The 21,999-nt window shown below is 48.0% G+C and overlaps 2 protein-coding genes across 3 annotated transcripts; one reads left to right on the forward strand and one right to left on the reverse strand.

Annotated features, from left to right (window-relative positions):
* Window positions 1–256: 256 nt before the first annotated feature.
* Window positions 257–5,050, forward strand: atg101 (autophagy related 101). Its single transcript, XM_088921073.1, has 2 exons — window positions 257–1,641; window positions 2,150–5,050. The coding sequence occupies exons 1-2, from the start codon at window positions 1,390–1,392 to the stop codon at window positions 2,552–2,554; spliced, it is 657 nt and encodes a 218-aa protein (XP_088777199.1). The 5' UTR covers window positions 257–1,389; the 3' UTR covers window positions 2,555–5,050.
* A 3,608-nt stretch (window positions 5,051–8,658) lies between these two features.
* zbtb21 (zinc finger and BTB domain containing 21) lies at window positions 8,659–17,359 on the reverse strand. 2 transcript variants are annotated; one of them, XM_088922212.1, is made up of 2 exons: window positions 17,273–17,359; window positions 8,659–12,806 (listed from the first exon to the last, which is right to left on the reverse strand). In XM_088922212.1, the coding sequence occupies exons 1-2, from the start codon at window positions 17,306–17,308 to the stop codon at window positions 9,690–9,692; spliced, it is 3,153 nt and encodes a 1,050-aa protein (XP_088778338.1). In that variant the 5' UTR covers window positions 17,309–17,359; the 3' UTR covers window positions 8,659–9,689. The 2 variants fall into 2 exon arrangements, with proteins under 2 accessions (XP_088778338.1, XP_088778339.1); XM_088922213.1 differs by lacking the exon at window positions 17,273–17,359 and adding an exon at window positions 17,172–17,213 and having other exon boundaries at window positions 8,659–12,994.
* Window positions 17,360–21,999: the final 4,640 nt, after the last annotated feature.

Consider the following 21,999-nt stretch of genomic DNA (forward strand, 5'->3'; position numbering starts at 1 on the left):
TAAAACGCAAGATGTTAAAACCGGCCCGCAAGCATCGCCTCCGCCTCCTCCTCTTCCTCCTGCCCTCCCCGGCTCCGCCACCCCGCAGGCTCAGCTCAGACTCTCATGAATGGGCGCTCCCGGTGGTGGTGGTGGTGGTGGTGGGGGGGGGGATCCAGGTCGGGCAGCTCCAGGGAGCGAGCGAGCGAGCGAGCACGGGCTGTCATTCCCGGCGCGCACCGCGACTTCTTAAAGGCCGACTGCGCTCGCGTTCCACCGGGGGGGGGGGAGGTGGGTAGCGCGAGGCGCGTTTCGTGCACAAAACATGGAATTGGAATCCGGGCCGCAAAAAAATAAAATAAAATAAAATAAAATATTGTGACTGACCTGTAACTTCTGCCTTTCCGTGTCTGTAAATAACAGATGGAGGGAAGAATCGGGGATGGGTGTAGCGGCCAGCGCCCCGAGCCTGAACTTGGAGCGTAGTCTCCTTTCGGCGAGAATGTCCCCTACTGCGGGTGGCGAGCAAATACACTGGTTGTACTGGAGACTAGTTGGTCGACATGACTGACGGGCATAAGTCTCGCAGCACAGGGAGTTTGAACATGCTAGTTTCAGCTGGAAAAAAAACAAACAAAAATAGATAACAAAAAACGTTATCTATTCTCTTCGTTCATCAACAAATCACGCATATAATAATAATAATAATAATAATAAACTTTGTTTTATATAGCGCCTTTAAAGGTGGCTTCTTAAAGCGCTATTGTGGTGTTGGATGAATATGCATTCATCATTTTCTGTTCTGTACCGTCATTCGTCACGGCACTGATAAAGCTTTGTATTTTTTCCCCCACCAGAAAGGAGACTTAACAAGTGCCGTTTTGTTTTTCGCGAAGTGTGCATTTTAACACTCGCTGTCCTCCTAGTAATGTTGACCCGGGACCCACCGTGTGCTCGAATCCCAAACGCTATGTGAGCAAAGGCACGGAACGACGTTTGACCCTCTCCGCTTTCCGTCCGCGGCCGCTGTTTGTTTACAGGTCCCTGCTCTTGCTCCAGAGAGGCTGCTGCGTTACAATTCGTCAAAACTGGTGGTGGTGGGGGGACACTTCGACGTTTCTGTTAGCGGAAGCCGTCGGGTTCTTGCGGATAATCGCGTCGCCTGTCGCTCTTTTAACCCGACAGCGGCTTCAAACCCTTAAAAAAAAAAAACAACAACAGAGGAGGAGGCCACGTTTGAAAGGTAAGCGAAGGGTGAGTCGACTTCAGCGAGACCGGTGAGCGCTGGCTGTCGTGTTGGTGTGAAACAAAGGTGACGTCCCGGCGGGGCTGAAGTGGACGGAACCGAAGCGGCTCCCCCCCCTCCCTCCCAGAGGCTCGTTTCCCCCCGAAGGAGCGCCCCGCCCCGCCATGAACTGCCGCTCGGAGGTCCTGGAGGTGTCAGTGGAGGGCAGACAGGTGGAGGAGGCCATGCTGGCTCTGTTGCACACCATCCTCCTGCACCGCAGCACCGGCAAGTTCCACTACAAGAAGGAGGGCACCTACTCCATCGGCACCGTGGGCACCCAGGACATCGACTGCGACTTCATAGACTTCACCTTCGTGCGGGTGTCCTCCGAGGAGCTGGACCGGGCTATCCGGAAGGCGGTGGGCGAGTTCAAGGTACGGTGGAGGGGGGGCTCGGTCCACTCCTGGTGTCGGTAAGCACACCTGCCCGCGAAAAATAAAGCGAACACGTGGGATTTAAAGGCAATTTAAGTGCTGCAAAGCCCGCCGGCACAAGACATCTCACACGAAAACTGTGACCAATCGGACAAAAGCGTCTTTTTACCTCTAAGAACGAGGAAAAGTATATGTGAGAGTATATTTTTTTTTGAGAGAGAGACAGGGGAACACTAATCCTGTAGATTACTGGAGTTCAAAACAACGCATGGACAGTGTCATGTTTGCTGCGTTGTGGCTTGTACTGTTGTTCAGAGATTTGTGGTGCAGAGTCTAAAAATTCTATATGAAGTTAAATATTGAAATATATAAAAAAAAAACCCCATAAACTCGTCGTTCACATCGGCAGCTGACCAAGTTTCGCCCGTTTCGAGTAGGGTTTCATCTGGCAACGAAGTGTGATCTGTTTCATTTTCTTATTGTTTTTGTTTTTTGCGCCGATAAACAGGAGGCTTTGCGCAACTCCGGCGGCGACGGCGTGGGCCAGATCTCGCTGGAGTTCTACCAGAAGAAGAAGTCGCGCTGGCCCTTCTCGGACGAGTGCATCCCCTGGGAGGTGTGGAGCGTCAAGGTCAACGTGGTCAGCCTGGCCAGCGAGCAGGAGCGGCAGATCTGCCGCGAGAAGGTGGGCGAGAAGCTGGGCGAGAAGGTCGTCAACATCGTGGAGGTGATCAACCGGCACGAGTACCTGCCCAAGATGCCCACGCAGTCCGAGGTGGACAACGTGTTCGACACCAGCCTGAGGGACGTGCAGCCCTACCTGTACAAGATCACCTACCAGATCACCGACACGCTGGGGGCGTCGGTCAGCACCACCATGAGGCGGCTCATTAAGGACACGCTGGCGCTGTGACCGGCGCTGGGGTCGCGGGGGGTGGCAGCTCGCGGAAGATACCCCCCCCGTTTACGCACTCCTGCTCCGAAACTGGCAAAGAGTGACGCCAACACAAACTGTCTCCCTGAATGCCACGCCTGTTCTTTTTCCCATTGGACTGGATGCTTTTTTTTTGGGGGGGGGTGGCGCCTTTTCCTGCTGCAGTGTTTTAAGCAGCCTGCTGGTCAAGACCGAACCTTGTGTGAGTGAGGCGATAATACCTGTTGCTGCAGGTCTGCCGTGATGTTTGTGTGTAGTAGAGGAAAAATAAAATATCGGCCCATCTCCAGGGAAGCAGGATCTTCGGAATCCCAGTTGGATGGGGAAAAAGAACTGCGGTTTGATGACCAGCAATTGTGTGAACTATATAGAGTGTAGCAGAGGTGCTGTAATCGACCTCGGGCTATTCCCAGATGTTAGGTGTTGTGTTATATTTAAGATTTATTACATTTGATTATATATTTTAATCCTAAACAACTGTGGACTCTGTACTCAGCACAGTAATTAGCTCAGAATGTTTCAGGTTGGACTTGCTACAGGTTTCGGTTTCAGTCTGAAGTCAGCACAGAGATTTATAAGGTCATGGTTGTGTGAATGTTATCGGGTAGTCCCTTAAACTTTGAGACCTATCTGTTGTTGGGCTTGTGGTTTTTATCACTAGACCTTTAATGGTCCTGTAATGGAACAATAAAATTCCTGTAATCCTAATACTGTATCCTGTAACTAGAGACTTTATGTGAGGTTTTTCTCAGAGAAGGCTGTGGCAGTCCACGAATCTGTGAAAACACTCCCCCTGTAACCTTGAGGTCTAATGGAAAGCTCATGATTTCCATTCCCTCAGCCGCCCCGGGAGCCAGATCGGAGCAGACAGCATTCCGACATCCGTTTCCTGAATCTTGGCCAGAAATTTAGTCATTTCTGTGCAAGTTGTGAAAGTAGTTACAAAAAAAAAACACATCTGTCAAAAGGAGTTGAGTTTTATGTACAGGTAGTGGACAACACAATGAAAACGCTAACGTCAAGTCGCTTAATAGGGCATTGGGCCACCAGGACAGCACAAAGTCTCCCGGCGTTGGGAATTCTGCAGGAGGCATGCAGCACCATTCTTGCAGGAGAAGGTCCGTCAATTCACACCTGACTGCTGGAGGTGGAAGGTGCCAGTTCAGGCGTCGTTCCAGAATAAAACTTGATGGGGTTCAGATCTAGGAACCGAGAAGCCCCTGACCCACGAATTATACCATTTAATTGGATGTTAAATCAATGTGCTGATATATCGCAGTCTTGTAATTGTGCTTCTGTTGGCCCTGTGCTGATGATGTCTCTCCCTCGGAGGGTCCATGCTGACATCACAATTTTGGTCACTGAATCTCCTGGTAAAGGGAAATCAGTGAGGTCTCCTCTAGCTGACAGCTAGCCATAATTAGACAACCAATCCTGTTCAGCATTTAATACCCAACCCTGTGTGCTGGGATGCTGTTTGCTTAATTAATGCATGAGCCACATCTGTGTTGAAGCCTTTTCTTTCAATATACTCGGTGGTTCTTTTTCTTTTTTGTCCACAAGCTGAAGGTCCCTTTTTTTAATGCAAACACTGAACCTCGGTAGGGAGAATGTTGCCTGCAGATGGCAGTACTGCACTGCATCCTGGAGGAACTCGGGGTCTGAAGATCAGTGGCTAGTTTCAACCCTGTTGTATTGCATCATACACGCAAGACAAAGCAATAATTAAGCAAGGATGGGCGGATCCTCAGAAAAATGGTTATGTGGGCCGACATGGGCTCTTTCATAAGCATGTCTGAACAGAAAACTGCTTTTATGTTAGTCTGCAGCTTTCCTTCTGCTGTGTCTGTTGCAGGGTTAGGAGAGAGCTGGCAAAATCCAGCCTTTCCATTTCATCACATGCACACGGTGGCCAAGTGAAATGCTTCTGAAAGCATTGTCCTACCATGAATCTAGAGAGAGACGTAGGGGGACCCGGCTTGGCAGTTAATTATATATTCTAATTGGTTATCTGGCGAAAGATAATGCAGTATTTTCCGTATCCAAGCCGTAAGACGACCAGCAATAATGGCAACAGTTTATGAATTTATTTTTAAAGTTACAATCGTCATAGAAAAAGAACTTTGCACCAACGGCAAGCTACTGTGAAGTTTGTGTGTAGATATTTTAAAAAGCAGCAGTAGCTCTATGCTTCACTTGGAAAATAACGTTGCAACAGCGATGTACCGAAACAAAAGATGTGTCTGTTTGGTCCAGACAGCTGCACACGTGCACTAGGATCTTTCTGGACCACTGCAGTCTGAAAGGCTTGTGTCATCTGGTTTACACAGTGCCCTTTGTAACAGGCCAGTGTGACTCTTGTAAAGAATTACAAAGTTCCGTTGCATGATCAGTCTTAAAATGCTAAGAGGCAATGAATAGGGTCACCCTGTACTGTAGAAGAATCTGTTAAATAAACTCTCTTTATGCACCTTTTCTATTTTATCCTCTGTCAATATCATGTCCTTGAATAAGTCGGTGAAAATTGTAAAGTTCTTTAGGAAAAACTAAGCCCGGTAAAATAAAGGAGCCTTTGAAATAAAGTAACACTGGATTTTTTTTTAGAACAAATGATGACTGCATTTCAGTTAGATGTTTTTTATTTTTTGTTCATGTGACTGAGCTGTGGAATGTTACAGTGCTGAGCTTGAAAAGGTGTGTTTATGTAGTGTGCAGTCATCCATTATAGGCTGTTAATACCAGTTCATTGTGATGCTAAATGGTTTACACAATACAGTGCAGAATATGTTTCCATGCACATGAGTTTCCAGACATTTATTTCCTGAAGTTCAGTGGATGGAATTACGTAACAAAAGACACTTCCAAGTTTTTTTTAATTTTTACTTTTTATTTCAGTAGCCAAAAACCAAAGGTATGAAGCAGTAGAAAAACCACGAACACGAAATGCTGCAGTTTCTGAAGCCACAAAACTGGGATTCATGTTACAAAACTCAACAGAGTTATTGCAATGATACCACTGTAATACCAAATACATTTTTTTTGTTTTGGTTTTAGAAACATGGTAAAATATATTACAAAATACAACAAAAGTCCACTGTTAACACAACTGAAGTTTGCATTTAATGTCTTACACTCTTCCTGAACACGAGTTGCAGAGGACAAAACATAAGAAAACCTTTATTTTAAAAAAAAAAACTTTTTTTAAAGTATTAACTTATTAAATTAAAGTCAAATCCTTGAAACCTGCGTACATGAATACCAAGAACACTGGTGGTCCCTGCAAAACAAACGAGTTTGGTCGCGCAGGACATACGCTTCTTTTTTCAGCAGGCATGCAATGAACCACAAATCAAAAAAAGAGTGTCTTCGAAGCAGTTCTCTACTTTCCATAGTTTATTAGAATCACATCCAGACAGAAAGTGGATCTAGGTGACTGCCTTGATGTTCAAATCCAAATGAGATGGATGAATAAATTAATTTTGAGAAAGGACTGAGACCCCCGTGTCTCAGTGTGGTCAGTCTTTTTCTGATAAACACAAACCCTATTGTGGTAAAACTGCTTCAGTTGCTTGAGGGACTTGGCAGGCTGATACTGATACAGTATGCCTGAGTACTGATGCAGTACCCCTTTTCTAAGGCTTAACATAACCCATTACACCAACCTCTGTTTCACATCCGTAAGAGAGTATAATCTCCTTTGTGCAATACTTTTGTATAAATTCATAAAAAATACATTTTCTTCCATATTCCTGTTCAGAAGGAAGGCTGTAACAACAGACCAACAGAAATTAGATTAAATGTTTAAACATCACAAAGTACAAGTGCATCCTACCTCTGTTTACACATCCTTTATTCTCTCCATACTGCCTACTAGTCTTAAAGTGAATTTCCCAATCCGTGTGTTAAACTGAAGAAAACTTATTTACTTTCAGAAGCCAAGTTTAAAAAAACTCCAACCATACATTTTTATCAAACTTCGGCAGAGATTATAATGACAACACAAAACTATTGCAACATCTGCCTGAAAACCTTCGACTATTAAGGATCCATTTTTTAAAAAAGAAGTCATTTTTTAATAAAAAATATACACAGCAGATTTTAGGGTTGAGTTCAAATATAATGGTTGAGCTATGGCAGGCTGCCTAATCTCATTAGAGTAAAAGCTTATGGAAAAACATTATGAAAAGGCTAGATGTGTTTTCATCTTAAACAATTCTCTATCGACAGAAACGTATCGGCTATTTGGCATCTAAAAAGGCATTTCTGTTTCTGTAGGGCAGGCAAAAATTAGAGTTACACAATAAAGGCTCATACAAAGTACTCCAGCTGCAGAAACCTGATTTGCTAGAGAACTCAGTCTTGAAATCCCATAATCCTACATTAGAGGAGAAGAGAACCACTGAATAGAACTTTAAAAAATTTGTTCTCTTTTATCATAGAAGCATGGCTCTAGCTACACCCAAAAGCCCGCCGTGTCTAAAACAGTACTGCCTCAGGCTGCTTAGCCTCAATAAGCCAAGTAAAACCGCTTCCTCACACAACTGCACACAACGTGTACTTGTGTTTTACAAGAGCACTTCAATTTACAGCTAGGAAATACAAATGCTACTTTTTTCCCCCCATCCTCGCACGTGTTGCGAATGTATTTTAAAGAGACAAAGAAAAAAAAACAGGCGCTTGAAATGGCAAAATAACAAGGCAAGGTAAGGAGTGAAGGGAGACGGGGAAAAAAACTCGGCGAACCGCTACGACAAGATACATTCGTTACCATCCTCTCAACGCATACTTTTTTACGCAGCTCTAGCAAAGTGTGTTGACGCAACCGACATGATAGCCTCCCGTTCACAGAAGCAGAGATAATTAAAGAAAAATGTTTTACACATTAATATATGTATAAGTATGTATACACATATCAGGGGTGCACTGATGTATCAGCATGATGGACACAAGCGACAAGCACCATTTTATATGGTGAAAATACACAGCATGCTGATAGCTATACCTCTTCTTACCTTGCGCATACTGTAATTTGATTTTCAGCTTGGTGCACGTACTGCGGTACAGAAGACAATAACTGCCTACGGTGTGGCGTACATGGGGCTATAGTTGTCGGAGACACGGCCCAAAAGAGCAGCATCAAGAGACATTTTGCAGCCACTGAACATGGCGGCATACACACACTTGAAAATCATCAAGACTTCAACAAGACTAGAAAAAAAGACCGGCTTTCCAGTTCTGACTGAGGAGAGGCCCTTGGCATCATTTCTTATTTCTATTCACCAGCTGAATTACCAGGAGAAGCTGTCACTAACAGTTATCTGAAGGGCTCACGTGCTTCCATCTCTCTTCTAACCACAAGCAATGTGTACAAGGCAGGGTACAGCCAGGACCAGAATGTTTTGGACTGTGGGAGGAACCCGGGAAGAACATCCAAACTACACAGACAGCATCTACCCAGGTCCAGACCTGAACCCAGGGCCCCTGCTCTGCAAGGCAGCAGTGCTCACCACTGTGCCACCCTCACCTGCTCCCAGTCAGATTTAACAGAACGCTACTGGATACAGACAGGCTAGGAGCCACCCGCTTCCTAATGTCGGTGCTTTTATGTTTTACAGAAGAAAGTGCATCATTGCAGAATGTATTGGAATTGTCATTTTGATCTGCAGTGCGCTGCTTGTGGATGCATTTTTTGTTAAAGAAAAAATGGCGCGAGTATTTCGTTTTTCTCCTGTTGCAGTGAACATATTTCCCATTTAAATTTATAAATGAAAGTCATAATTACAACACACAGTATTTCACTACATGTATACAAACTATGTTTGTTTTTAAAAGGAGTCAGAAATACAGGAAATAAAAACAAAATGCATCTTATCTGCATAATAATATATTGTACTGTCAATATTTTATAAAGTGATGGCGATATCTTACGTGCCTGTCATTGTGACACAAAATGTACCTGTCACCAATAATCCAAGTGTATTTGTGTGTAACCACATGTACACTGGTGACTAATCAGATTACATCTTAGTCACATTTTTTTCTTGATGATCTTAAACTAATGCAATATGTACAAGCAATTGGTGTTTTTTTATAATTTTGGTCAAAAGCTCAGTTTTACTTTCTTTCAGTACTTTAAAAACTTGTGCTATTTAATATTGGGATTATGCTGACATCAACTGAGAAAACCTTTATCAGTGCACCCCTAGTACATGTGTATATATGCGTGTGTACGTGTGTGTGAACAGATTGTGCAATACGCGAGTGTAAAACCAAAAAGACAAATCCCTCCCTGACTGTGCACAACACAGCACACCCATACCCTTTCCACACAACTTGTGCGCTGAAGGTCACGGAAGGTACACGTTTCCTTATAACAATCCGAGGAGGGTAGATTTTAGTGTGAGTTAAACTGCAGCAATTAAAAAAAAAAATCACTAAATTATAAAAGAGGTCAGCACAATTTTTTTTTTTCTGGGGGAGAGGCTGTCAAATCAATATCTGACGCAGCTGAACAGTTCATCTGTGCAGTTTCATTCAGCACCGGTGAATGTTGTGTAGTTACTTCTCTGACGCAGTACATCCATAAACACGCGCACATCGTTACTGTTTCGGCAGGTTACAACAGATCAGCTGCGGAGGTTGTGATGTAGTGCAGAAAGCCAGACCAAGTGCCTTTTCCCCACCATGGTCTTGCTGGAGCGGCACTGCTGTTGAGCGAGCTCAGCAACCTTTTACAAGCAGCTTCTGGCACTTCCCACACCTGCGAAATCTGTTGTAAACTTACCAAAATGAGGTTGTAAATTTGCACTTATTGCTATAAAGGATGAAATTCTAAACTCTTAATCTGAGCTTTTATTGTCGTTCCCCCCCCCAAACAAAATACGCAGTAGCAAAATGTACAGACTACCAGGCAGCATCAACCTTTTCTGGTTTCGACAGGGAGGATTCCTGAAAAACTTCTGCAAACTGTCGCCACACAAGATACAGCAATACTCCAGCCATTTCAGCAAACAGCCAAAACCAAACCCACGCTTCCCACATCGTCTGCTGGAGTTTCCCCGTCGGGGGGGAAAGGCCGGACGAGCTACTTCCACGGCCTCGGCGCCCCCGCTGGCTACGTGCTTGTGTGGCTCTGCTCGTGGCTCCAGAGGCTGAAAGCGGTCTTGAAGGTCCGGTGGCAGAGCTTGCACATGTACTGCCTTTTGAAAGTGAGGGCGGAGAGCGTGGGGGCGTGGTAAAAGAGGGTGTCCGATTCCTGAGGGGTGAGGGGCTCCTCGGCCGTCTCCGCCTTGGAAGAGCGGGCCCGGGTGGATCTCTCCCCCTCCGCCCTCTTTGGCCTGGGCCCCGGGGCGGACGCCGGCGAGGGCGCCCGCGGCGGGGGGGGAGGCGACGGCGGCGGCGGCGGCGGCGGCCCGGCGGCAGACGTAGCGGGCGGGGGAGAGGGGGAGGCGCAGGGGGGGCGGCGCTTACGATCCTTGGCTCCCGGCTCCTCCGAGGTGGACACGTGGGACTGGAAGTGGCTCCAGAGGCGGAAATTTGTCCGGAAGGCCTTGTTGCAGATGTGGCAGATGAAGGGCTTGACGTGGCACAGCAGCTCCTGGTGGCGCTCCAGCTGCTTGCGCGCGGTGAAGAGCTTGCCGCACTTCTCGCAGGGCCACACGCAGGACTCCTCGGGGCCGGCCTCGGCGGGGGGCCGGGGCGCCTCGTCCACCGCGGCCTCCTCGGGCGGCTCCTCCTTCACCCGGACCTCTTCCAGGCGCTGGGGGACGCTCAGGTCCTCCGGCAGGAAGGAGGAGTCCTCCGAGTCGAACTGCGGGGGCTCGGAGGAGTCGCTGAAGACCGCCTCCTCCTTGGAGCTCCCGGCGCTCTTGGGCTCGGATCCCGGGGCCGAGGGTCTCAGCGGATCGGGCGCCTCCCCATTGTGCTCCTGCAGGCTGAGGGACAGCTGCTCCTTGATGGTCATCGTGTTCTGGTTGTGCACCTCCACCTGGTGCCGCCATATGCTGAAGGAAGACTTGAAGGTACGCATGCACTCCAGGCAGGTGAGCTTCTTGTACTCGCAGTGATCTTCGTGCTCCTTCTTGAGCGCCAGCGTGGAGAACCGGAGGCTGCAGTAGGAGCACACCGTAGCGTGCCGGCACTCCCGCTCGTGCTCCCCCTGTTCCGCCGGGGAGGGGAGCTTCTCGCTGCAGAGCCTGCAGGGGAACGACTCCCTGCCTTGGCTCTCCTTCAGGCTAGCCCCCTCGTCCTGCTTTCTGGAGAAGCCCTCCCCTCCTTCGGAGTCGGGTTTCGCCCCAGCGTGCGTCTTGAAGTGCTGCTTGTACTGCGACTGGAACCAGAACACCTTGCCGCAGTAGCCACACGCGTAGCTCTTGGACCGGGCCCGGAGGCTCCTCTTGCCGAACGGCTGGGACTGCAGACCTCCGAGTCCCGGCTTATTTCGCCTGAGCTTCACCATCAGGGCTTTCTTTATCTCCCTTTCCCGCACGATGTCGATCAGCTTCCTCTGAAACTTCTCGTCCAGCACCGAGTAGGAGCTGGAAACGGGAGCCGGGTTCTTCACCACCCCGTGCTGGGTCTGACAGTGGGTCCAGACCTTGAAGTTCGTGTGGAACCGCTTGTGGCAAATGTCGCAAGAGTAGGGCTTCTCGGGGTTGTGATACATGTTCACGTGGCGGTACAGGCCGGTGTTGGAGCGAAATATCTTCAAACAGCTCCAGCACTTAAACATTCTGTTCTGCCTCGACTCGGCGGGTACCGCATCCTCGTCGGTGTCTGAATTGTGGGGCGTCGCGCCGCAGCGGCTGAGCTCCGATCCAAAATCGCGATCCTCCACGCACCTGGACTTTTTAAACTGATTCCTTCTGCTGTCCAGCCGGGATTTCCTCTTGACAGAATGCTTGGAAAATCCCCTGGGTGCCTCGTCATTTGCATGGGGGTGGAAATCCCTGAAGTTCACCGGCAGGTTGTCCCCGACGGTGACCCGGATGATCTCGGACGGGTCGGCGAGCGGGCTGCTGGGCTCCGTTTTGACACGGACCTCTGACTTGTCCACCTCCGCTTCCCTGTATCTGCTGAGGATCCCGGAACGGAGACTGAGCGGCGGGACGACGTTGGACTTGTCTTTAAAACGCTTGCCTTCTACAGACTCCGCTGCGGCGGCCGTCCCGGACCCCGGCTTCGTAACAGCTTCCTCTCGGCTGTGCGCGGATTTCAGATCGAACGCTGGGGAACAGACGGGCACGGGGCTGTCCATGGACAACGACCTGCGCAGAAGGCTCTTTATCAGCGGGCCGCTTCTGTCGACACCTTGCCTCTCCTGTCCCGCCCTGCCTGGTAACGCGCGGAGTCCCTGCTTTGCAAGACACGTGGGAGCCCGGTCCTGCGCCTGAGCGACGTCCCCGCCCGCCTCCCCGCCCTGCTGCAAGCACGAATCGTTGAAGGAAAGAGAAGCGGTCAGCTGCGGTCTCGTCGGCGACCTTCCCTGAACGAGGGCGCCTGACCGGCTGGGCCTGCGGTCGGGGCCTTCGGCTGCGTCTGTGGATTTCCTGAGAGTGGATGGCGTGTTTCTCGAGGTGTCGCTTGGCTTCTCATAAGTTACGGAACTGCCGCGGTCTTTTGACCACGGCTGACTGGACCCCCCGGCGGGCTGACCCGGTGAAACCTCTTTAGGCTTGACAGGAGGGAAGGGATTGGAAGCAGCCTGCGATGCCGGATTCGGCCCCTTGTCTTGGGAGGCACTGGGGCCGGGTTTATCACCGCGGCTCTGGCACACAATGACACTTCTTTGCTGGCTCCCGTTGTCATCCTCCTCGCAGAAGGACGCCCTTTTCCTGGTGCCGGAGTAGGAGACATGGGGCTTCTTGGACAGAATGTTGGTCAGGAAGGGGATCCCCAGACTGTAGCCCAGCTCCTGAACGGCTGCCAAGCCATCCCTCTCCACGAAGAGGGAAGAGGAGTAGATGTAATTCAGCACGTTCTCGAAGGCATCCGGCTCGCAGAAATCCAGCTGGACGGCCCCCCGGGCCTCGCTGTCTTTCCGCGTAAACAGGGTCTGGAAATACTCACTGCTCGCGGCCAGGACGCTCTTGTGCGCCCGGAACTTCTGGTCCCCCACAATCAGGACGACGTCGCAGAGGTGCCCTTTCAGGCGCTGCTCGTTGAGGTGGCTCAGCAGCGAGATGGCATGGGCAGGGTTAATGTAATGGAGCAAACCCTCCATCCCGTGCTCCTGGAAAGGGGAAGTGAGAGACAGGAAGTTGAGGAGAGGCACTAGAGCTGGTGTTCCCAGTCCCGGTCCTGGAGGCCCACACACGTGCTGGATATCGTTCCAGCCCAGGTCTGAGCTGAACCCTTAATAATACGAATCATCCACTCTCTTTAGAATATACTCTCCTACCCTGGGGAGGTCCAGATCTCCTGTATGAAGACAAAGAGAGAACTTACTTTCTTTATACGTAAAAGCATTCAATAGCTGAATAATCAATACATTGCCTGCAGGTAGGGGATCTTAATGTTATTGTTGTTTTTAGACTCTTTACAAGCGGTCTGTTTTTTTTCTAATCTCATGATACAGGAAGAGTTCTGATTGAGCGATGTTGTCAAACGTTGTTTTGTATCATGGTATTGTACTGTAGCTGTATTTGTATTATTGTTTCTTGTGTTATACGCTTATAAGCTCTTGATATGCAAGACAATTTTCCATAGGGGCCCATAAAGGTTAATTCAATTGAATAATAATTAATAATAGAACTCAGTTGAAACATTTAGACCTTTTCTCATCTACTAAACGTTGGACTTTGAATTGTTGCATTTTATAAATAAAATACAATCCCAATCTTATGAGTAGAAAAACCATTAGAACAATTTAGCCGAATTATGGCTTCGAAAAGGTAATTAAGCTCAGCTGAAATGAAGACCAGAGGATGTGAAATTCTGCAAGACTGGAGTCTCTGCGGTAGGGGTGTGACATCTATAAATCTGTATTTTTTCTGTTAAATTTTAATTTTGGTTTAAGGAGGATTAAAAAACCTGCAACCCTGCATCACTGCCTTTCGTCGCTTTCAAAAATGTCTTATTTACTTCTAATATGCTAGTAAATCACATTGACACATGCACATCATTGTCTCAAGTAATGATGTGACTTTACAGACCTTTCATTTCTTTAATAGTGTATGTTTTATCATGTATAGACTGATGCACAATAAGAACAAAACAGTCTCGGTTTTAAATTGATAGCTCAATGGGCATATAATGCCATGTTTAAACAGTGAGCAGATATTTTTGTTGGTTGTATGTGTAGTATTTTCCTATCAGGTTCTGTGTCGACTTCAAAATCCCCATGCTCACCTATAAAGCTCTGCGTGGCTAGGCACCTCAGCACCTGTCTCACTACCTTCCTATCCCCCACCTTGCAACCTTTGTTCGTCTGATCATGGTCTCCTGTTTATCCCCCAAATTCGCCTACACTCTAGGGGTGACAGGGCCTTCTCCTGCTGCACCCCAAAGCTCTGGAATTCTTTCCCCAGGGATATCGCTGATCTGTGCATTCAAATCCAGACTCAAATTTTGTTCTCTCCAGACTTTGTTAATTTTCTTGTAACTTTTTTTTTTTTACTTTTCCTGTAAAGCGCTTTGAGAGGTTACTTTTAAAAGGCGCTATGTAAAATAAAGTTTATGGTTATTGTTGTTCCTCTGTGGCATAAAATCGTAAGTTCATAAAAACTCCGGATGGTTAGTAGTTTGAGGCTCACTGAGTGCAGAGTTAAATGTTATTAAGTTACATCGGTTTAGAAACTGCTGAAACAGCTGCTCAAAATGTATGATCGGTGTGATCGAAGGCCGCCTGTCTGAGAGAATCAGATCACGAAAATGATTTGCACAACCAGGGCAGGGAGGAACGGCGGCGCAGTGGTCAGCATTGCTGCCTCACAGCGCTGGGGCCCTGGGTTCAACTCCACTCCTGGGGTGCCATCGGCCAGGAGTTAGATAGATAATACTTTTATTAATCCTGTAGGGAAATTGATGTGTTACAGCAGTCCAGCCCAAGACAAGCAAAACAGACATCAGAATAGTTATAAAACAAAAGACAAACAAAACAAATAAAAATAAATAAATACATAGGTGTGTGCAAGATGTGCTGATCATAGTCGCTGTAAAAACAAAAAAATATGTGCAAAATGTGCATAGGTTTATACAGACTGATTGTCCAAAAAGTACAATGGAGTAAACATGCTGTCCATAGAGGAGCAAATGAAGGGCTAACAGTCCTAGCCTAGGGCCTGGTTCACACGCTCTCCCCGTTTCCACCTGGGTCTCTTCCAGCTGCTCAAGTTTCCACCCCCAGTCCAAAAACACGCAGCTGGGGTACTCTGGTCCTGGTGTGTGTGTGTGTGCGTGCGTGCGTGCGTGCGTGCCCTGTGACGGACTGGCGTCCCACCCAGGGCGTACCCTGCCCCCGTCACTTGCTGGGATAGACTCTGACTTCCCCCCCCCCCCCCATGACCCTATACTGGATAAAGCAGTTAGAAACTGGGTGGATGCCTGGGCCAGTATCAACAGCTGAGAAAGCATCGTCTCCCGAGGACAGAGAGAGTGGTGGAGCGTGTTATTTGCCAGCCAACACCATTCTGGCCTTGACAACGGGTCACAGGCCCGGCGACAGGTGTCGTACCGACTGCCCAGGCTTCGCAGGAAGAGGGACGCAGCGTGGGACGTCCCACAGCGGTCTGCCCAGAGGCAGGTCAGGTCCGTGTGTCACCACGGGAAGGAAGGGCCGCGTTCAACAGGAACAGAATAATAATAATTGCTTACATTTATGTAGCGCTTTTCCAGACACTCCACTCAAAGCGCTTTACAGGTAATGGGGACTCCCCTCCACCACCACCAGTGATGTGATGAAGCCAGTTCAGAGGTGGGGATTATTAGTAGGCCATGCTTGTTAAAGGCTAATGGAACGCCCGGGTTACACCCCTCCTCTTTTTGAGAAAAACGCCCTGGGATTTTGAATGACCACAGAGAGTCAGGACCTGTTTTACATCTCATCTGAAGGACGGCGCCTTTTTACAGTATAACGTCCCCATCACTATACTGGGGCATTAGGACCCACACAGACCACAGGGTGAGCACCCCCTGCTGGCCTCACTAACACCTCTTCCAGCAGCAACCTTAGTTTTTCCCAGGAGGTCTCCCATCCAAGTACTGACCAGGCTCATGCCTGCTGAGCTCCAGTGGGCTGCCAGTTGTGAACTGCAGGGTGATATGGCTGCAACTCACAACTGGCAGCCCACTGAAGGGACATCATACCCAATGCTAAATTATTTATACTGCTTTCCTTGTGAGTGTGCCATGTGCCATACTGAAAAACGTATGCATCAAAACGTTCTTTGATGTGCATTTTGGCTGATAAATATTTAAAAGTATTTGCTTATGCCAATCAGACCCGAGTGTTGTGATTCTTTCGCACATCAGTACATAAAGAACATTACAGAAGCACTTTTATACGAGCAGTACAAATGACAGTATATCAAGGAAGAACACATCCACACGCACTGCAGAACACGCACACAGTGTGGACTGAGTAAACTGTGCAACAAACCCCCAACACTGGGTAATGCTAAGAGCCCGGACTAGACTGCACACTAGGGTAAGCAACGCAGTAAGCACGTTCACTCATGAACATTTAATTCATTTGAAGACATTTGCACAGGAGCGCATCATCATTATAGTGTCTTAACACTATGCAAAACTATTGTACTGTGTAGTTTTAGTTTGCACTTTCTTGTGGTTGAATATGTGACCGAAATTAGTTGGACTAAAGGTCAGTTTGTTTTACGATAACGGAACTACCAGTTTTGTTAAGTACATATGCCCGATAAATGAAACGGTTTTCACCAGAAAGTACCGACTTTTTGTTCTCGAGAAATACCGTCTAAGTTGTAAAGTCGGTACCTTGCATAAATATACAGACATTTAAATCAGAGTTAATAAACGCAATACTTCGTTTTCAAATACTTAATACCCTTTTGAAGTCCACGCAGTAAGGAAATATAAACACCCGAGCGAGTACTGTTCGAAACATTTAACGTGTGGTAGGTTTCATAAACTGCGAATGCATTGCAAACATTAAGAGTTAGTAATAACCAGTAAGACGGAATTAAAAAAAAAGACATAAATTAAAACACTACGTCGGATCCCCACAACTGTTAGCGACGTTAGAACTTGCTATCAACTCAGCGATTTCTAGTCACCCAGTTAAACTTGCGGGTACAGTCCGCCGCACATGTCGCGAAAACTCAAGTGCATTTTTTCCTGGTTTTTTTTTTGGTCTATTTTTAAGCCTACTTAAGACTTTGCGTTATATGCAACCGCGCATTATTTTAAGATTATTTTAGCTCCAGCTAACGCGCGCTCGGTGCGGGCGCTGGGAGCCGGGGGGCGGCAGGCGGAGAGCGAGCGAGCGAGCGCGCGTGCGTGCGTGCGGGCGGGCGGGCGCACGAGCCAGCGGCTCCTGCCAGCCGGGGCCGCCAGCGCGCAGGCGCCGCTCCCAGCTCGGAGACTGCAGCTGCCGCTGAGAGGAGAAAGAGAAAGAAATCACCTCAGAGTTACGTCAGGAAAAGGACGCTCCTCTCAAACCGAAACTGACGGGGCGACCGCGTCTGCGGCCCGGGAGCCGGGTCGTTTCCGACTTCAGCTCACCTTTTCGGCGCGTTTCAAGCCCCCCGCGCCGTCCATAAACCAGACTTTCTCTCAGAATTCCGCCGAGCGTGCGGCTGTCGTGATTCCATCCATCTTGAATTTGACGTCATCCCACACCAGGGATGAGGTCATCGCGAAGAGCGCTCGTCACGTGCGCCGCGCGCTGATAGGCTCCGCGAGGCGGGCGGGCGGGCCCCCGCGAGCTCATCGGCAGGGCTATGACAGCCTGAGCTGAGCGCGCTCGCCCGCCCCCGTTTAAAGGCGCAGTGTGCAGTTTATACCGAGCTGCGGCTGGGGGGGAGGAAAGAGCGTTTTAATTAATAACTGAAAATGACAACCCATACAGCCACACTTGCATTACAGTCTCGCGTAGAAACTGTAAATTAAAAACGTCCCGTTTCTGTTTTTTTTTCTCTGATATTTTACCGAATGGCTGGAAGGTAGGACTTTGCTTTAACATGCAAAGCGGGCCAGTTTTCTGACGCCGTTGATTCATCTTGTAAATGTGGCAGTCGCTCTGCAGGTTGGGGGGGGGTCAGATTTTCAGGCAAAGCAGACGAAGACTGTTTTCGCCTTTCGCCAGAACACGAGGCGAAAGGCAAAATGTTTTTATTTTAAAGTAGAATTCTCCTGGGAACACAATGGTAATCCAAATAGCATAGGACAGCACTTGAAATATATGCTGCTGTTGCGTATGTGAACTTTTAAAATTGCATTTGAGTTCATCTCGTCGTTAAAGCATTTCTACTTTTAATTTTATAGTGTCACGCTACGGCACTTTTGCTTAGGGTCACGGTAAACGACGGGGTTTACCTCAAAGTACAGGGTTTACATTTATCTATGTGTGTGTATATATATCAGCAGCTATCCTTAAGCAGTCCTCATTTCTTTTCCTTAAAAAAAAAAACGTTAATGGAATTAATTAATTAATTAATTAATTTTAATTTTAAAAAGCTAAGCGCGGCTGAGACGTCAAAGAAACTGTCGCGGCGGCTGCGAGCCGCTGCAGGCCTGCCCGCGCGACCCCGAGGGGCCGTTACCATGGCGCCGCCGAGGGCGCGCGGGCCCTCCGGGGCTGAGCGAGGGAGGGAGGAGAGAGAGAGAGAGAGAGCGGCTCCCAACGAGCACGGTTTGCATCTCAGCCGCAGATCATGTACGGTCTCCATGTGTAGCTGTTGACAGAGCAGCTGGGTTTTCGTAATGCTGCGTCATCTGTCAGGGTGCTGTTGATGGGCTGGAGTAATTGGGCAATCCTAACTGCTGTTCTGCACGCCATGCACATTGGCGGAGAGCTCATTCTGTATACGATCTGCGATCTGGGCCCTTTTAAACGCTAAACGCTTCTACCACAGCGCCCAGATTAACGGTGTGGAAACCTCGAGGGGCTGCTGCCTGAGGATCATCCTGGTTTTCCACACGCGGGTGAAGTCCTGGTAACCCCAATAAGATGCGTCTCACATTAGCAGAGATAGTAAAACAGACATGCCCGATGGCACAAAACCGTATTCGGAACGTCAACCTCAGTTCTGTGCGGCACGGCGGTGAGCCCAGCTGCCTTTCAGGTCTGGGTCCCCGAGGTCGTGTCTGAGCTGGGGCTCCTTCTGTGTGGAGTCTGTATGTTCTGCTAGCGTTCTTTTACCGTGAGCTCCAGTTTCCTAGCTCACAGCTGTAGTGTCTGGCTTCACTGGCAGTTCCACCACGCGTGGGCGGGCGATGGATCTAGCGATCCATCCACGGGGTACGGTGCCGTCTCATTCGATTGATTGTTTTATAGTGCCTTTCACAAGAAGCTTACCCCAGGGCACTTAACAGAGCTGTGTGGCAGTGCATGACAGTACAATCCAGAAAGAGAAAAGGCCAGAAGACAATGGAGGAGAGGAACCAAAAACTCCTCTGTAAGGAGAAAAAAACCCCGCTAGGGGTCCAAGGTCAACTGGCTGCCCACCCCCTCTGGGCACGCTTACACTGCGTCTCCGCGGGTACTGGAACTGCTCGACTGTTTTAATTTCCTGAAGAAAGTATTATTTTAGAAGCGCACTTTTAAAAAAAAACAGCTACACGTTTCTCCGAGTTACTTTATCTCAGACCCTTTTCTTTTTTTTTTTTTGGTCAATTCTGCTTTTGCTTTATTTGCAGTGGGGTTGCAAAGATGCGAAGAGCAAACGTCTCCCCTCCCTGCACCTCGGAGGACGCGCGCGAGCACGGATCGTGCGGCCCAGCCGGGTCGGTCACGTGAGGCGCTTCGTTAGCTCCGAGGGAAACCTCGGGAGAGCGCCCCCGGCGCACCGTAGGGACTCTGTGCTGCTTTTGCGACGCCAAATTACCAAAGCAGAAGCAGACAAATCACGAACAGAAAGAAACAGTTTGAAGTCTGAGCTTTCATATTACTACAGTTGGGGCAAAAGGCATTTATCACTGGCTCCAACTGGGTCCTGATTCTGGTGGAGAATTTCGGGTCTGATTCAACCGAGATAACCGAACCCGCCAGATCCACAGCTTTCACAAAATCGCAGGAACTGCTGGAGCCTGCCGCTGAAAAGCCCTAAACAAACACATCCATGGTTACCGTATCCTAGCTGGGAGAATCGGCAACTCTCCCTGCTTGTTTTTCCTTTCAGATCTCATTTTCTCCTATCCCTGCGCACGGTTTGCGGGTCGATGTAGACTGAGTAAAGAAAAGTCTCATTTAATTTTGAAGCAGCAGCTGACATCTGTAATGAGGCCTTTCATAGAAGATGGGTAACAGTTACAGATAACAGGAACACAACCTTGGCGCTGCATCTGCTGGCGAAATTCACTGCTCCCAGAAAAAACAGGTGCTTTCAGAGCACATACTGTACAGACTTCATGGCAGTTACTATTGGAGACCTGCTCTTGTCAGATCTCAGCAGTTAGGCAAGCCTGGATCAGGTCAATCAGGCATTGAAGAGATCCAAGACAAAAAGGTTGCTGCTATAGCTGTTATCGGTGAGCGCCAGTAGGCGGCGCTCTTCCCTATTGACCAAAGGTTCCAGACCATCCATCCATTTTCTAACTACTTTTTCCAGTTCAGTGTTGCTTGAGAGCCAGAGCCTATCCCAGGAAGCAACAGGCATAAAGCAGGATGCACCCTGGACCCAGACTGGACATCAGTCCATCACAGGGCACACACACACACCTAGGGACAATTTTCCCTGAAGCCAATTAACTTGTCTTCGGACTGCGGGAGGAAGCTGGAGAACCTGGAGGAAACACACACGAACACAGGGAGAACATACAATCTTCACACAGACAGCACCCAGGAATTGAACCCAGAGCCCTAGCACAGCGAGGCAGGAATGCTAACCACTGTTCCCCCCCCTCGATTTCAAACCAATAACCCCACTGACTGTAGGAGGTGCTGTCCTTCAGATACGTCATTAAACTAAGGATCTAAGTACAAGAACATTAAAGACCCCACAGCACTTTTGATAGAGTTGGGACATAAACACCAGAGTCCTGTCTTAATTCCACTCTGGGCTTGCACCCACCGGCCTCCATAAAGCTCACCTTCAATTCAACTGGCAAATCATGGTTGATTTGGAGGAAGGAGTAAGTTTTACGCATCAGCACAAGAGAAGGACAATATTGCTTAGGTATGTTGCATTGGATAGTTGCTTGTGTTTTTGTGTTTTGAGTGACATTATGTCTTGGGATCTGGGTGTGAAATAAATCTGCGTTGCTGACAAGGCGCTGTGAGCAGATGAAGAGATACAGATAAACTACAGGGAGTGCTCGGCTCAGGAGCACAGATCCCCTGATGCCTTGCAGATTCCGAGGCTGATATTATTTGAGTTTTCTGGGGAGCTGAGAGCAGCAGTGTGTTATAAAGTTTGAAACGAGTCTTCAGTATTAAGAAATTGCTGCTGGATGCCTGCCATTCCAAGTACTGAGTAATCTGATCGTCTATTTCCTAATTCTCAGAGTCATGCTGGCCTAATCATTCCAATTCTGATGAAGACAAAATATGAGATCATGACATGTTGGATTGTAGGGTCTAAAGGAAATTAATTCTGTAATGTCATAAGGATAAAAATGTAACATCCTTTCCTACCTGGGAGGATGTATAGGCTTTATAATTAATTTATAAATAATTACACATGAGTGTGCATTTCATATTTCACAAAATCAGCCTAATATTGTACCGAAAAGTCTTATATTTTAGCTAACACATGAACACCATTAAAAAGGAGTTAGAGTGATTAAGACAGGGAGACCTTATTTACTGACAAACTAGCAGATGTCTTGTTATTGAAAAACACATTTTCACCTATTCTTGAGGAAAGAAAATGGGATCTTCTGTTCACAGCTAGACAGCAGACAGTCAAGCAAAAGCACAGAAATGACTACACCTTGGTTTTATCCTTCCAATCAGTTCAAACTTTTAAGGCAAACCCTCTGCTGAAAGCTACTGTCCTCTTGGTACGTGGACAAATGAAAGGCGTATTACTGTACCAGCAGGCAAACACAGTCTGGAGAGCATGTGTCTCAGGGGTGGCCAAGTCAAAGCAGGAACACAATGGAATATTAAGAGCACGAGAGAAGAAGACTCAGGGGAATCAGAGAGAATCAGAGAGAAGGATCACAGCACACAGACACACCCGACACACGGCAGCATCTGGCAAAGATAACCGAAAGGGGGAAAAGTACCTGCACCTTCTTGACGTAAAACAAGTGATCTGCAAAATCTAATCTTCTAATGAATCACA

Source organism: Atractosteus spatula, chromosome 7 (assembly GCF_055471065.1).
Source record: "Atractosteus spatula isolate fAtrSpa1 chromosome 7, fAtrSpa1.hap1, whole genome shotgun sequence".
Classification (NCBI taxonomy): Eukaryota; Metazoa; Chordata; class Actinopteri; order Semionotiformes; family Lepisosteidae; genus Atractosteus; species Atractosteus spatula.

Bases quoted from the DNA above. Each gene is read 5' to 3' on its own strand.
- atg101 (XM_088921073.1), top strand. From the start codon at position 1,390: ATGAACTGCCGCTCGGAGGTCCTGGAGGTGTCAGTGGAGGGCAGACAG. The intron at 1,642-2,149 runs GTACGGTGGAGG...GCCGATAAACAG, and splicing joins AGGCGGTGGGCGAGTTCAAG to GAGGCTTTGCGCAACTCCGG.
- zbtb21 (XM_088922212.1), bottom strand. From the start codon at position 17,308: ATGGACGGCGCGGGGGGCTTGAAACGCGCCGAAAAG. The intron at 12,807-17,272 runs GTGAGCTGAAGT...TCCCCTTTCCAG, and splicing joins GCTTGAAACGCGCCGAAAAG to GAGCACGGGATGGAGGGTTT.